Genomic DNA, 15,215 nt, shown 5'->3' with positions numbered 1-15,215 from the left:
GGAAACAGAAGAACAGAAAAAATGGAGAAAAGAAAAAAAGAAACACGAGCGCAGATGGAGAAGACGAACTCCAACGTTAGACACTGTTTAGTTGTTACATAGACGTATACCACGTAACCATAAAAGAAAAAAAAAAAAAAACAATTCACATCTCTGACTAGAAAAAGAAAGGTTCCCCAGACCAACTCAACCTTTGAATGCCTAGAAATACGCATCCACAATTCTAAAAAAGTCGTGTACCGAAGTATTTTGTTGTGCTCGCTCCTTTACCATCTCATGATCTGTCAACCTCTGGATCAAGATCGTTTTTGCTACGTCCTACAACAACATTTTTGAAACTGTAAGTGTTTCTTGGACGGCTAAATGTCAGACACAAGCAATGATGAAGTAATCAAGGATATCTTGAAAAAGATTGAGAGAGAAAGGAACATTGCTCAGGGAGCCAGTAACATCAGGAAAAAGACAAACAATGCAGAGATCATACAGAATTGTAACACAAGTATACGGGAAGCCCAGCAGAACATCGAGTATCTGGAGCAAACTTTGAGTAAACTACAACTAGAGCAGCATAATAGGGCAGCAAGGGGCTCCAATCAGGGCGAATTGACTCAGCAGAAGGTTCTTAAGACTAGTCCACCAACGTTCACTTTTTTGGATCTGTTGAAGTACGATTGTCCCTCATTGGGCCACAGAATCCACTATATGCTGCAGCTTTTAGAGTTTAAGCTACAGGTCGAAAAACAGTACCGAGAGGCCAATGAAAAGATTAGTCGCCTTTATCAAGTTGATGGTGACAGGCGCAGCATTGCTGCCGCCGAAGGTGGGAAGGTCGAAAGTGACATGAAAATCCATTTGATGAAGATGGCTTTGAAGAATTACCACGATGTTCACGTCAATATTGACGAAGTTGCTCGTGACACAGAAGTCATGAACACTTTCAGAAAGAAGCCGTTATCAGGAACACTATCCATCACTATCAACAGTATTCGGGATATTCTACATGTCAGTTCCATCTTTTCCAAGAAATTAGAAACGTTGGTTTCTATCCGAATTGATGACGTTGAGAAGGCTAGAACTAAACCTACCAAGAATCAAAGAGTGAATGATTCTTTTCAGATTCACGTGGAGAAAGGAAACGAATTGTCACTGATAGTCTATGACAAAGTCGGTGATACCCTTACCCCGGTAGCAATGATTTGGTTTCTGTTATCCGATATTGTTGAAGAAATAAGAAAGAAAAAAGTTGATAGAGAATTGAATGCCACTGGTTGGATGAGTGCTTCAAACCTGGCAGGGAGACCAGAACAGCAACAGCCGCAGCAATTGGGTTCCCATCCTTTCGATAACCAACAGGGCAATTTGCAATCTTTGCAGACCCATACTTCCCACTCCAATGGTGATACTGATCCAGCTCAACTATCCGCATCCGCTTGGTTCGTACTAGCACCTGCCGGGCAGATTCTGCTTACTATGGGCTTTAATAAAACTAATGATGCTGGACAAAAGAAAGAATTCATGGGTGGTTTGGGTCGTCATGGAGCTATTCGTCAGCGAAAAGAAGAAGTGCTTGAACAGCATGGTCATAAGTTTGTTCCTAGACAGTTCTACAACATCATGATGTGTGCTATGTGTGGTGATTTCCTCCCATATTCTGGGTACCAATGTGAAGACTGTCGATTCCTTTGTCACAAAAAATGTTACCAGAAAGTAATTACCAAATGTATTTCAAAGTCGAGTATAGATGTTGATCCAGAGGAAACTAAACTCAATCATAGAATACCTCACAAGTTTGAACCGTTCTCAAATCATGGTACTAAATGGTGTTGTCATTGTGGGTACATTTTGCCTTGGTCTAGAAAGAATGTTTACAAATGTTCTGAATGTGGGGTGGTCTGTCACGCCCAATGCACCCATCTGGTTCCAGACTTTTGCGGTATGAGTATGGAGATGGCCAGTAAGATTTTGTCGACTATCAAGGAGACAACAGCTACAAGACAACAGAGACAAGCTATGTCCATGTCGTCTAAATCTAGTGGAAAGTCTGATACACATATCAGTCAAAAGCAGTTGCCTCCAGTGCCAAGTGCAGCTCAACGTTTGTCTCAATCTGATGAAGCGCCTAAAACCAAACCGATTAGGCGTCCACCACCACCTCCCCCTCCTGTTTCCAACGAACAGCGTGTGTTACCTCAAAGGGAGGAACCACAAGTGGAGCCCGAGCGGACTCCTAATCAAGCAATTGCAGAAGCTGGGTATGCCTTGGAGAAACAGATTTCAAGCACTTCATCTTCCAAGGAAACTGACCATCACCACCAGCATCATCATTACCACCCTCAACAGCAACCACAGCAGCAAGTCAAAACAGTCAAAACAGCAGTTGCATCAGATGTATCACCAACCAAGGTCGCCGTCAAAAAGCAAGAAGCTGCTAGGCGAAGTTCAGAACGACACCATGGTAGACATCGTCAAAAGTATGGCTTGGATGATTTTAGATTTATCGCAGTGCTCGGTAAAGGTAACTTTGGTAAAGTTATGCTGGCAGAGTCTATTCATACTGGGCAATTGTGTGCTATCAAGGTATTAAAGAAGGACTTTATTATCAAGAATGACGAAGTTGCCAGCACAAAGTCTGAGAAGCGGGTTTTCATCATTGCTAACAGAGGCAAGCACCCATTCTTGTTAAATCTTCATCAATGTTTCCAAACAGAGAACCGTATTTACTTTGTGATGGAGTATGTCAGTGGGGGTGATTTAATGTGGCATGCCCAACAAAGAACATTTTCTCCATCTAGAGCAAAGTTCTATGCAGCAGAAGTGTTGTTAGCATTACAATACTTTCACGAGAACGGAGTCGTCTACAGAGATTTAAAGCTCGACAACATTCTTCTGACCGCTGACGGGCATATCAAGTTGGCAGACTATGGACTTTGTAAAGAGGAAATGTGGTACGGATCTACAACGGCCACCTTCTGCGGTACACCTGAGTTTATGGCTCCTGAAATTTTGAAAGAGCAGAAATACGACAAGGCAGTAGATTGGTGGGCATTCGGGGTCCTCTTATACCAGATGATGCTTGGTAAATCTCCTTTCAAAGGTGAAGACGAAGATGAGGTGTTCAACTCCATTCTTACCGACGAACCAAGATATCCTATCCAAATGGACAGGGAGTCCGTTGACATATTGCAGCAGCTACTTACAAAAGATCCTTACAAGAGATTAGGTGCCAGCGAAGAAGATGCTGAAGAGATAAAGAGACATCCATATTTCCACGGTATCAACTGGGATGACATAATGCAATGCAAGGTACCTCCTCCGTTGATTCCAACAATAAAGGATCGTCATGATGTTTCAAACTTTGACGTAGAGTTTACCACTGAGGCGCCCAAACTAACACCGGTCAACTCGGTCTTGTCGCTCTCCATGCAAGAGCAATTCAGAGGGTTCACGTATGTGAACGATGATCACACTTAAAAAACCTGAAACGATATAATTTTTAATTCTAATAAATCATCCACCACGGTTACGCTTACGTTATCAACGTTAGTCGGTCCATTCTCTTCCCAACCCCTCTAACCTTTCGCACTAGTCGTCCGGCGAGCAAAATAACATTACCCTGCCAGCTAATGACTGGTCGTGTACCTGAAAACTTTAATATTGATCCGCGAAAGTATTGTTCCTGCCCACTCACACACATACCCTAATATTCCAAATAAAAAATTTTCCTTCCTTCTTGCTAGAAGTAACTTTGAAGTTCTTAATTTTGTTCCTCGTAGAAAGAACGCATAGATAATTCAAAATGGGTATGTGTTTTTTTATAGTTCATGTGCCGAACAACTACCGTTTCAAGATGGGAGCCAGCCACTAACATCTCCTCTAGTTAACTTCACTGTCGATCAGATGCGATCCCTTATGGACAAGGTGACCAACGTCCGTAACATGTCGGTTATTGCCCACGTTGATCACGGTAAGTCCACTTTAACTGACTCCCTGGTGCAACGTGCCGGTATTATTTCTGCTGCCAAGGCTGGTGAGGCCCGTTTCACTGATACTAGAAAGGACGAGCAAGAGAGAGGTATCACCATCAAGTCTACCGCCATTTCTTTGTACTCTGAGATGGGTGACGACGATGTCAAGGAGATCAAGCAGAAGACTGAAGGTAACAGTTTCCTTATCAACTTAATTGACTCCCCAGGTCACGTTGACTTCTCTTCTGAGGTCACTGCTGCTCTGCGTGTTACTGACGGTGCTTTGGTCGTCGTTGACTGTGTTGAAGGTGTCTGTGTTCAAACTGAGACCGTTTTGCGTCAAGCTTTGGGTGAAAGAATCAAGCCAGTTGTTGTCATTAACAAGGTCGACCGTGCTCTTTTGGAGTTGCAAGTTACCAAGGAGGACCTGTACCAGTCTTTCGCTAGAACCGTCGAGTCCGTAAACGTCGTTATCGCTACTTACACTGACAAGACCATTGGTGACAACCAAGTCTACCCAGAACAGGGTACCGTCGCTTTCGGTTCAGGTCTGCACGGATGGGCTTTCACCGTTAGACAGTTCGCCACTAGATACTCCAAGAAGTTCGGTGTTGACAGAATCAAGATGATGGAGCGTCTGTGGGGAGACTCTTACTTCAACCCAAAGACCAAGAAATGGACCAACAAGGACAAGGACGCCGCTGGAAAGCCTTTGGAGCGTGCCTTCAACATGTTCGTTTTGGACCCTATCTTCCGTCTGTTTGCTGCCATCATGAACTTCAAGAAGGATGAAATTCCAGTTCTGTTGGAGAAATTGGAGATCAACCTGAAGCGTGAGGAGAAGGAGTTGGAGGGTAAGGCTCTTTTGAAGGTTGTCATGAGAAAGTTCTTGCCAGCTGCCGACGCTTTGTTGGAGATGATTGTTCTTCACCTGCCATCTCCAGTCACCGCTCAAGCTTACAGAGCCGAGACTTTGTACGAAGGTCCATCTGATGACCAATTCTGCATTGGTATCAGAGAGTGTGACCCTAAGGCTGAGCTGATGGTTTACATTTCCAAGATGGTGCCAACCTCCGACAAAGGTAGATTCTACGCCTTCGGTCGTGTTTTCTCCGGTACTGTTAAGTCCGGTCAAAAGGTCAGAATCCAAGGTCCTAACTACGTTCCAGGTAAGAAGGAGGACTTGTTCATCAAGGCTGTTCAAAGAACTGTTTTGATGATGGGAAGAACCGTCGAGCCTATTGACGATGTCCCAGCTGGTAACATTCTGGGTATTGTGGGTATCGACCAGTTCTTGCTGAAGTCTGGTACTCTTACTACCAACGAAGCCGCTCACAACATGAAGGTGATGAAATTCTCTGTCTCTCCAGTTGTGCAAGTTGCCGTTGAGGTCAAGAACGCTAATGATCTGCCCAAGTTGGTTGAGGGTCTGAAGCGTTTGTCCAAGTCTGACCCATGTGTTTTAACCTACATCTCCGAGTCTGGTGAGCACATTGTTGCTGGTACTGGTGAGCTGCACTTGGAAATCTGTTTGCAAGATCTGCAAGACGACCACGCTGGTGTCCCTCTGAAGATTTCTCCTCCAGTTGTTACCTACCGTGAGACTGTCACTAACGAATCTTCCATGACTGCCCTGTCCAAGTCTCAGAACAAGCATAACAGAATTTACCTGAAGGCTCAACCAATTGACGAGGAATTGTCTTTGGCTATCGAAGAAGGTAAGGTTCACCCAAGAGACGACTTTAAAGCCAGAGCCAGAATCATGGCTGATGAATACGGTTGGGACGTCACTGATGCCAGAAAGATCTGGTGTTTCGGTCCAGACGGTACTGGTGCCAACTTAGTTGTTGACCAGTCTAAGGCTGTCCAATACTTGCACGAGATCAAGGACTCTGTTGTTGCCGGTTTCCAATTGGCTACCAAGGAAGGTCCAATTTTGGGAGAAAACATGAGATCCGTCAGAGTCAACATCTTGGATGTTACCCTGCACGCCGATGCTATCCACAGAGGTGGAGGACAAGTCATTCCAACCATGAAGAGAGTTACCTACGCCGCCTTCCTGTTGGCTGAGCCAGCTATCCAGGAGCCTATCTTCTTGGTGGAGATCCAATGTCCAGAGAATGCCATTGGTGGTATCTACTCTGTTTTGAACAAGAAGAGAGGTCAAGTTATCTCTGAGGAACAAAGACCAGGTACCCCATTGTTCACTGTCAAAGCTTACTTGCCAGTTAACGAGTCATTCGGTTTCACCGGTGAACTGAGACAAGCTACCGCTGGTCAAGCTTTCCCACAGATGGTGTTCGACCACTGGGCCAACATGAATGGTAACCCATTGGACCCAGCCTCCAAGGTCGGTGAGATTGTTCTTGCTGCCAGAAAGAGACAGGGTATGAAGGAGAACGTTCCTGGTTATGAAGAGTACTACGACAAGTTGTAAGCTTAATGTTTCATTAACTTATTTGTGTCGTTCGTATGTCTATTTACGTACTTAATTCAGTGTATTGTTGTTATCAGATGTGAATGCCTGTGAGGGATCTTGTAGAGTTTTGACCATTGTATGTGGTTGTCGTTGTATATAGTTATCATGATGTTGGCTGTGTATTGCGCTTCGTCCACGGTTTCCTGCAACGTTGTTGAAACCTCATCTCTCGCGCGACTCCAGAGATCGGGAAGAAATGTCAAGGGTCGTTGCAATTATCACACAGCCTCTCAAGATCGAACCCCAATGACGGACCCCAATTCGTATATTGTCCCTGCTCGAGTCAATATACGGCTGGTCCCTTTGGGAATAAGTCTGTCAACTTTTGAGAAATACACAAAGTTGCTGAAAGAGATCTTTGAGATCAGACTATTAGATGTCACTCCAGATAGAGGTACTTTCAACCCACAGGGATTTCCTTATGGAAGAATTCTTTTCAATTATACGACTTGCCGGTGTGATCCCGACAGTCTTTTCCTTTACGATCTGGAACCATTCAGAAAAGTCTTTATTCTTGTCGGAGTCACGGATGAAAAATACATAAAGGATCAGGCACTGGAGGACTCTTTGAGACTGCTGAAAGTACAGAACCCAGACGTCATTACCCATAACCTCGTGGTGTTTGGTGATGAGGCAAAAGAGGATGAGCAATTGAACAACTTGGAGAATGTTTTTTTCCAAAAGTTTAGATCTTTGGAGACGATCATGTGTGATATCAGTTCCAATTTCCTGCAATCCCTTTCTAATTATGCTGCATCTTATAAACATGTCACTTTACGTTCTCCTGGATCGATTGCTAGTGGTAACATTACCAGAATTACCTCCTCTGCTGTTGTCACTAATATAATTGAGAAGCAGAAGAAGCGATTTAGTGTCAGTTTTGACCAGGGATTTGATCGCAAGTTAAGGGTAAAAGCCAGACAACAGAAACTTTTGGGAAATCTATATTTACTTTCAGGCAGGCTGAATGATTCTTTGAAGGAGTTTTGTGAGTCTATTTATGGTTTGAAAAGCTGCAACGATTATTTATGGCTAGCCTCTTCGTTGGAAGGAATGGGAGTGTGTTGTTTGTTGTTATCCATGATCGGAAGCTCCTTCACACTTCCCAATCATGTTCTTTCAATTTTGAATACAATTACCAAGGATAGCTTACTGCTTAACCTTGTATCCTCCCCCTCAGCATCACCCAGATCTTCATTGCAATCAATGACTAACATCAACGCAAATACTACAACCAACACAGCCAATTCAAATAAAGAGTTCGGGCAAGAGAGAATATTAGAATTGTTAACCAGTGTTCATGATAAAGTGATCAGTTACTACAAGCTGTCCATACCTTCCGCCGACGATTATGTTCCGCAAATAGTCTACTGTGAAACTGTTTTGAGATATACCAAGCTATGCACCATGGTTCATTTGAACGGAAAAATGGACAAAAATACTTTCCCGTTCTTAGTAAACGGGAAAAAGGCCCCAATAGAAAATTTCCAGCCAATCGTATCGGAAAGCCTGGATTCAATTAGCACTTTTGACAGACTATCGATCGTCGCCAATTTGCAGGAATTGTCAGATGTAGAATTTGAAAAGCTCACTCTAGTCCAAAAATGTCTAATTTATTCAAGTTTAGTGTCCATTTACGGAGATCTGCAGTACCACAGGAAGAAGGCGTTTTATTTAAAGCTACTGCTAAACACAATTCACCCTTCTCTTGGTAAATTAGACGTTCCTGTCGACACATTGTCAAAATATAGAGAACTATTTGAGTATCTTTTGACAGTCTATAACATTGAACAGTCATCAAGCTGGTTACTGCTCCAGAAAAGCATTCTATTGGTTATCTTATCGTTTTCCACTAAACTGGATGATCGCCAATTACTGTCTCGTGTCAGCTACCTTCTATTGAACAGATTTCACGAAGCACTCTCCACTAAAGAGCAAGAGCATATATTCAAAACACATTTGTCTAATACTTCCGAGGATCAGGAATTCTTCAATGACCATTTGCTTCAAAATCTTGGTTACCCTGATAATGGGAACAACTACAAGATTTCTCCTTCAAAAGACAAAACCTTGGTTGTTCAAGGTGAATCCTTTGTATACAACCCATACTTGAAAGAAAAATCAAACTCTCCTCAAAGATTTATTATCATGAAAGATGAAATCAGCCAGGTCTCCCTAACTCTCTACAACCCTTATGCCTTTGAACTGGACATTGCAAACATTGAGCTAACAACTGTGACTCGAGATATCAAGTTGAAGATTCTCAAGGTTGATTTCTTGAAGAATGAGGAAAATAGTCACTTTACTGCAATCACACTAAAACCTAAAGCTAGCTTAAATGTGTTAGTTATATTTATTCCTCTTGACATAGGGACATTAGAGATTGATGGATTCCAGGCGAATGTTTGCAGTTGCAAGCAAACAAAGTTTAAAGTTGTTCAAGGTACTGAGAACCATGCAGCAGCTAACTCTACTAGGTCGCTTATATTTGACGTTATGCATCCCCAGCCTGTGTTGTCTCTTACCTCTGTTTCATTGCACAATAGCTCATTGATGTTACTAGAAGGGGAAGAAACACAGTTTGAGGCTAATTTGAAAAATTATTCTTCAATACCAATTGGATACCTCCAGTATGTCATTACTGACTCCACTTATGAGCCCTTGCTACAGATTCTTTCTAACAGAAAATTACCAGTCAACGAGATTTATGAAATTGAGTACCATTTATTCGAAAAGAAGGCACTCAAGATCCTCAATGAAGAGGTATTGGGTGAAATTGAAAGCAATAAATCAGTTCGTCTTCAAGTGGGGATACTTGGTAAAAGAGGAATGAAGTCAGCTAACATCAACCTGCAGTATTGTCATAAAAAAGGAGCTAATATGCTAAGAAACTTGGACATTCCCATAAATGTAACAGTGTTTCCGAGTATCGAATTGGATGCCTATGATTTCTATCCTTTACTGGGCAGTTCACAGTCAGGATTATTAAATGAACAGACTGGATATCTGTCGAAGTTCTTATCAAGAATTGTATCAGAAGGGAAGAAAATATCTGACTATTGCATTTTGTCTTTAGATCTGCGAAACTCGTGGAATGAACCCTTGAAAGTTGAATTCTCTTTAGCCACTGACGTTGATTGTAACTTCTCAATTAAGGAGACCATTCCTTCGTTCAAGACCAGAAAACTACTACTACCCCTCAAGCGATTTAAGATATCAGCAGAGAAACTCGCTGAACCAATCCCAAATTTTAGGGAGAAGCAGTTTATTGTGGACAAAATATCCCCCGGTGAGAGAAAGAATATGCTTCAACTCTTCTGGTATAGATATAATCTCCTTCAAATGATTCAAGGACGATGGAAAAATGAACCAGAAACTAGAATCGGGTCCGTAGATACCCGAGGGCTTCGACTTTCAACCAAAATGGTCAACACTCTATCGGTTGGTGAAGTGGACATTGATATCAATCTTTTTCAAGACTCCAAAGAGATAGAGGGTGATCTTGTTCGACCTGTCAATGTCCATGAATGTTACAATGTAGTAGTGAACATTCACAACAATTCATCTTCTGCTTTGAAAGGTATCCTACGCCATGTTCCATATTGCATGCAGACCAAGAAGTCTATTGACCAAAAGGTGCTATTTAATGGGACACTTCAGTATGCCATAACTGATCCAATTTCAACAGGAGCATCAAGATCTTTCACAATGGGTGCCATTTTTGTGGAAAAAGGCTTTTACGAATGGGGTGTAATCTTAGACAATGATGACAATCAATATCTTGAAACAGAACCTCTGAAAGTCATAGCCAGATGATGAATAATCCCTAGTAGGAAAGTATTATGTAGCTGTATAGAGGAGGTGAACAATTGATTATATAATCACATCAAGATGCAATACCACGAAACCTAGAAATTGGATGATTTAGCAGGTAAACTGTGGGAATGTTAAGACGAAGAGCGCTCTTCACTGTTGAAGGAAGAAGATATTTTAGTAGCTGCCTATCCAGATGCTACTCTGTGTCATCTGATTCCGGCTCAGATGTTTCCCACAAATATTCCTCTACTCTACGGCTGCCAAAAACTTCTTTCCCTAACAGATCGTCATCGGAGTTAATATCATCAAAGTTACTCCCACAATGTACTGATGACGTGTATTATGGCAACTTAAACAACACTGATCGGGAACTGTTTATTCTGCATGATGGACCTCCATATGCCAACGGCGAGTTACATATAGGCCATGCATTGAATAAAGTTCTGAAGGATATTATCAATAGATTTAACCTCATCGATGGTAAGAGGGTCTTCTATAAACCTGGATGGGATTGTCATGGACTGCCCATTGAACTTAAAGCGTTAGAAGCTTTGAGAAAAGAACAAAATACCAGAGTTAAGATACTGAAATCGCAATTGAAGAAAACAACCAATGAGGAGGAGAGAGACAATATTGAACATGAAATTAAACAAGTCAAACGGTCTAAATTAACACCATCAGATATACGCACGTTGGCACGAAGCTTTGCTCTAGCCACGTCTGAGGCTCAATCGAAAAGTTTTCAAGAACTAGGTGTAATGGGAGATTTCAAAAACCCTTACAAGACTCTGGACCCATCGTATGTCATCAATCAATTGTACATTTTCAAACAAATGATGGACAATGGACTAATTAGACGACAGGAAAAACCAGTGTATTGGAGTTGTGAGAATGCTACAGCATTGGCAGAAGGTGAATTGGAGTATAACGACAGTCATAACAGTACTGCTATCTACTTGAAGTTTCCTGTCGACACTACAGATTTGAAGGAGCTGTCAAGTTTGGGTAATAAAGTCAATCTATTAATCTGGACAACTACACCTTGGACAATTGTCGCCAACAAAGCCGTCTCCGTCAATTCCAAGCTGGATTACACTATATTAAAACATCAATCTGAGTACCTCATTGTCGCCCTAGATTTAGCTTCCCAAGTAATGAGTTCGAAGGAAGGTATTGAGGACACTAAAATACATTTATCTGGCGCCCAATTACTAAAAACAACCTATATCAATTCGTTAACCGGGGGCGTAAAGCAGCCGATTTTGGATGGAGACCATGTTACTAACGTTGCCGGAACAGGTTTAGTCCATACAGCACCTGGACATGGAAATGATGATTATTGGGTATGTTTGAAGAACGATATTGCACCCTATTCTCCTGTTGACTCTTTTGGAAGATATACTCCAGATGTACCAGAAAGTTGTAAGGATTTGATCGGGCTTCATGTCCTCAAGGAAGGAGCCCCAAAAGTGGTTGAAAAACTGACTAATCTTGGTGCGATCTTTTCCATCCAAAAGAATTACATCCATTCGTATCCATATGATTGGAGGTCAAAGAAACCGATAATTATTAGATCTACTCCCCAATGGTTCATCAACATTGATCAAATCAAGGAGAGGACCCTCAAAACATTGCAAGATGTTAAATTCTATCCAGACAAAGGATTTAAGAGACTAGAGACTTTTATTCAAAGAAGACAGGAATGGTGTATCTCAAGACAAAGAAGCTGGGGAGTTCCTATTCCTGTTATTTATGAGAAGGATACGGGAAAGGAAATATTGAATGATGAAGTGATTGGTGCTATAACTAAGTATATTGAGGGAGCAGGCGTCGACTCTTGGTTTGACAAAAACTGTGACATGAGTAATTTCTTACCAGAATCTATGAAGGCAGATTCAGAAAAGTATGTTAGAGGAAATGATACTATGGATGTTTGGTTTGATAGTGGAACTAGTTGGCATTTGATAGAGGATTTTTTGAAGCACAATGGGCAGGATATCAATTCCAGAAACTACCTTGCAGACGTCTACTTAGAAGGATCTGATCAACATAGAGGGTGGTTTCAAAGTTCTCTGTTGACCAAAATGGCTATTTGCAAAGACAAGGAAAAGACCATCAGTCCGTACAGGAAAATTATTACTCACGGATTCACACTTGATGAGAAAGGAAACAAAATGTCCAAATCTTTAGGCAATACACTGAAACCTCAAGATGTAATCAACGGCGTCAAAAGCAAGAATATACCCGCTCTGGGTGTTGATGGGATACGATTGTGGGTTGCTCAATCTGATTATTTCACAGATGTAGCTATTGGACCAACAATTTTGAAACATGTTGCAGAAAACCTGAAGAAGATTAGATTTACTATAAAGTTTATTCTAGGTAATTTGGAGGGCTTCTCTATGGACAAATCTGTTCCCTACCAAGATCTACAATTGCTGGATCAGTATGCATTGAGCAAACTTTACAGCTTACAGCAAATCTGTAAGGAGAGTTACTCTGAGTTCAACTTTTCCAAAGTCGTGAGGAACCTTAATCATCATATGAATGTGGAACTGTCATCTGTTTATTTTGACCTTGTCAAGGATAGGGTTTATGCAGATGCCCCGGATTCCGCATCTCGAAGGTCAGTTCAAACTGTTTTGGTTGCAATCTTACAATCTTACATTTCCATCTTGAGTCCAATTACTCCAATCATTGCCCAGGAAGCATGGAACCATGCTCCACGCTATGTTACTAACGATACGAAGTCGCCATTCTCAAAAGGCTGGCACGAACTACCACAATCATACCGCAGAGCAGATTTAGAGTTGGAGTTTTCTCAACTATTTGAGCTTAACAGCACGATCAAGCTTTTAATGGACCAGGGATCCAGAGTTGATAAATCTATTAGGAACACTTTAGAAACAGCCGTCTATTTGAATTGTGAAGAAGGGACCCCTGTGTGGGATCTTTTACAAAAGCATCAAAGCTACCTATCCGATTACTTCTTGACTTCCCAGGTTTTTATCAACCAAGAACTTCCTGATTTCTCTGTTTCTTACCATTATGAAGATAAGATTCGACTAGATTGTGGAACCATCGATGTACATGTTGTTCAAAGCTCTCTGCATAAATGTCCCAGATGTTGGAAATACGAAGTTAGGCCAGATCACGAACTGTGCCATAGATGTGACAAGGTGGTCAACTAACGTCCTGTATATAAAAGGTTCTTGAGAGCCGTAGTTGCATACCTTTGACGTATGAGTTTTAATGTATGTATCTCACATCCGACATCGATAGAATGTACTTCTCGAATCGTAATATCCTGAAGGCAAATTCAACCCACTTGACAAACTCGTTCACCATACCATCACACGAATATGGCAGGCCTCAGTTTCGATAACCACCAAAGAAATCAATTCCTTTCAGCTAAGGGATTTGGCTCTCCGAAGGCAACTTCCACAGGAACCACCATTGTGGGAGTTAAATTTGAAGGAGGTGTTGTGATCGCTGCCGATACCAGAGCTACGTCAGGTCCTATCGTGGCTGACAAGAATTGTGAAAAGCTACACAGGTTGTCACCTACTATATGGTGTGCAGGAGCAGGTACCGCTGCTGATACAGAGATGGTTACACAACTGATTGGATCAAATCTAGAATTGCATGCCATGTCTACAGAAAGGAAACCTCGAGTGGTCACAGCATTGACGATGCTGAAACAACATCTGTTCAAGTACCAAGGTCACATTGGAGCCTATCTAATCGTCGGTGGTGTTGATCCTACAGGAGCCCACTTGTTTTCTATCCATGCGCATGGATCCACCGATATTGGATTCTATCAATCTTTGGGATCAGGTTCGCTGGCGGCCATGGCTGTCTTGGAGAGCAACTGGAAAGAAGGCTTGACTAAGGAAGAGGCAATGAAGCTGTGCACAGAAGCTATTGAGGCAGGTATCTGGAATGATTTGGGATCCGGTTCTAACGTGGACCTTTGTGTCATGGAAGTTGGAAAAGATGCCCAATTGTACAGAAACTATCTGAAGCCTAACGTCCGTGAAGCCAAGGTTAAGTCATACAAGTTTGCTAGAGGCACTACTGCGGTGTTGAAAGAGAGTATCTACAATCTTGTCGATATTGAGGAAACTGTGGTTCCAATGGAGGTAGATACTGAAGCATAAAGATATACAACATACTGTTAACGGATAAAAGAAATTGAAGAAATTAATTGGCTTATATGTGACCCTTATTTCAACTCGTCCAATGCCTTGTTAGTTCCATCCACTATTGCTTGGTGTTCTAAAGAATGGATTCTTGCCTCCCACGACTCTAGCGTCTCTCCTTTGATAACATCTATTTCTCTCACTATGAGAGGTTGTCCTCTATCAACCTCCAGAATAACCCGATGGATCATGATACCACCCTTAGTAATTTCGCCATTCTGACCGGCATTATAAGATCTTTCGATTGCATTAATTCCCTCAAAGGCTCCAGGCAAGGATGGATGCAAGTTTATGATGGAGATGTTCTTCTCTTGTAAAGGTTGTAAGAATTTTTCACCTAGTATAAGCATCCAGCCGGCACAAACAACAAGATCAGGCTTCTCGCTCAATATGATCTTGACCAGGTCTTGATCAAAATCGTTTCTCTTTTCGGCTCGTTTGGCTTTCTCCTCTTTGGGAATTCCCTGGTAGTATGACTTCAGCTCATGCACTCGGACTGGAATGTTGTGTTTCCTGGCTCTTTCGATGCCAAATGCCTTACTACTTGAGGATATGACCAAAGATATTTCTGCTTTCAGCTGGCCTTGCTCCTTGGCATTAATGAGAGCCTGGAGGTTGCTTCCATTACCAGAAATGAGTACTAATATCTTAGGCGTCATCGTTACTAGACTAGCTTGATTTTTTTTTCCTTAGTGTGATCGATGATAAAGGCTGAAAAAAAAAAGTGCGAACTGCAAACCATAATTACTAGTA

The 15,215-nt window shown here is 41.9% G+C and overlaps 6 protein-coding genes across 6 annotated transcripts; 5 read left to right on the top strand and 1 right to left on the bottom strand.

Moving 5' to 3' along the window:
• Window positions 1-363: 363 nt before the first annotated feature.
• Window positions 364-3,471, top strand: PAS_chr2-1_0124 (Elongation factor 2 (EF-2), also encoded by EFT1; the record flags this gene model as incomplete). The annotated part of the gene is made up of 1 exon (XM_002490965.1): window positions 364-3,471. The coding sequence occupies one exon, from the start codon at window positions 364-366 to the stop codon at window positions 3,469-3,471; it is 3,108 nt and encodes a 1,035-aa protein (XP_002491010.1).
• Window positions 3,472-3,796: 325 nt separating this feature from the next.
• On the top strand, window positions 3,797-6,402 carry PAS_chr2-1_0812 (uncharacterized protein; the record flags this gene model as incomplete). Its single annotated transcript, XM_002490964.1, has 2 exons — window positions 3,797-3,800; window positions 3,878-6,402. 2 exons carry the CDS (start codon window positions 3,797-3,799, stop codon window positions 6,400-6,402), a joined length of 2,529 nt encoding a protein of 842 aa, XP_002491009.1.
• Window positions 6,403-6,690: 288 nt separating this feature from the next.
• PAS_chr2-1_0811 (uncharacterized protein) lies at window positions 6,691-10,260 on the top strand (the record flags this gene model as incomplete). The annotated part of the gene is made up of 1 exon (XM_002490963.1): window positions 6,691-10,260. The coding sequence occupies one exon, from the start codon at window positions 6,691-6,693 to the stop codon at window positions 10,258-10,260; it is 3,570 nt and encodes a 1,189-aa protein (XP_002491008.1).
• Window positions 10,261-10,388: 128 nt separating this feature from the next.
• On the top strand, window positions 10,389-13,451 carry PAS_chr2-1_0123 (Mitochondrial isoleucyl-tRNA synthetase, null mutant is deficient in respiratory growth; the record flags this gene model as incomplete). The annotated part of the gene is made up of 1 exon (XM_002490962.1): window positions 10,389-13,451. The coding sequence occupies one exon, from the start codon at window positions 10,389-10,391 to the stop codon at window positions 13,449-13,451; it is 3,063 nt and encodes a 1,020-aa protein (XP_002491007.1).
• A 171-nt stretch (window positions 13,452-13,622) lies between these two features.
• Window positions 13,623-14,420, top strand: PAS_chr2-1_0122 (uncharacterized protein; the record flags this gene model as incomplete). The annotated part of the gene is made up of 1 exon (XM_002490961.1): window positions 13,623-14,420. One exon carries the CDS (start codon window positions 13,623-13,625, stop codon window positions 14,418-14,420), a length of 798 nt encoding a protein of 265 aa, XP_002491006.1.
• Window positions 14,421-14,485: 65 nt separating this feature from the next.
• PAS_chr2-1_0121 (Phosphoribosyl-glycinamide transformylase, catalyzes a step in the 'de novo' purine nucleotide biosy) lies at window positions 14,486-15,121 on the bottom strand (the record flags this gene model as incomplete). Its single annotated transcript, XM_002490960.1, has 1 exon — window positions 14,486-15,121. One exon carries the CDS (start codon window positions 15,119-15,121, stop codon window positions 14,486-14,488), a length of 636 nt encoding a protein of 211 aa, XP_002491005.1.
• Window positions 15,122-15,215: the final 94 nt, after the last annotated feature.

The sequence above is a fragment of the Komagataella phaffii genome, chromosome 2 (assembly GCF_000027005.1).
Source record: "Komagataella phaffii GS115 chromosome 2, complete sequence".
Lineage (NCBI taxonomy): Eukaryota > Fungi > Ascomycota > Pichiomycetes > Pichiales > Pichiaceae > Komagataella > Komagataella phaffii.
This window is presented reverse-complemented; position numbering and strand designations above follow the sequence as displayed.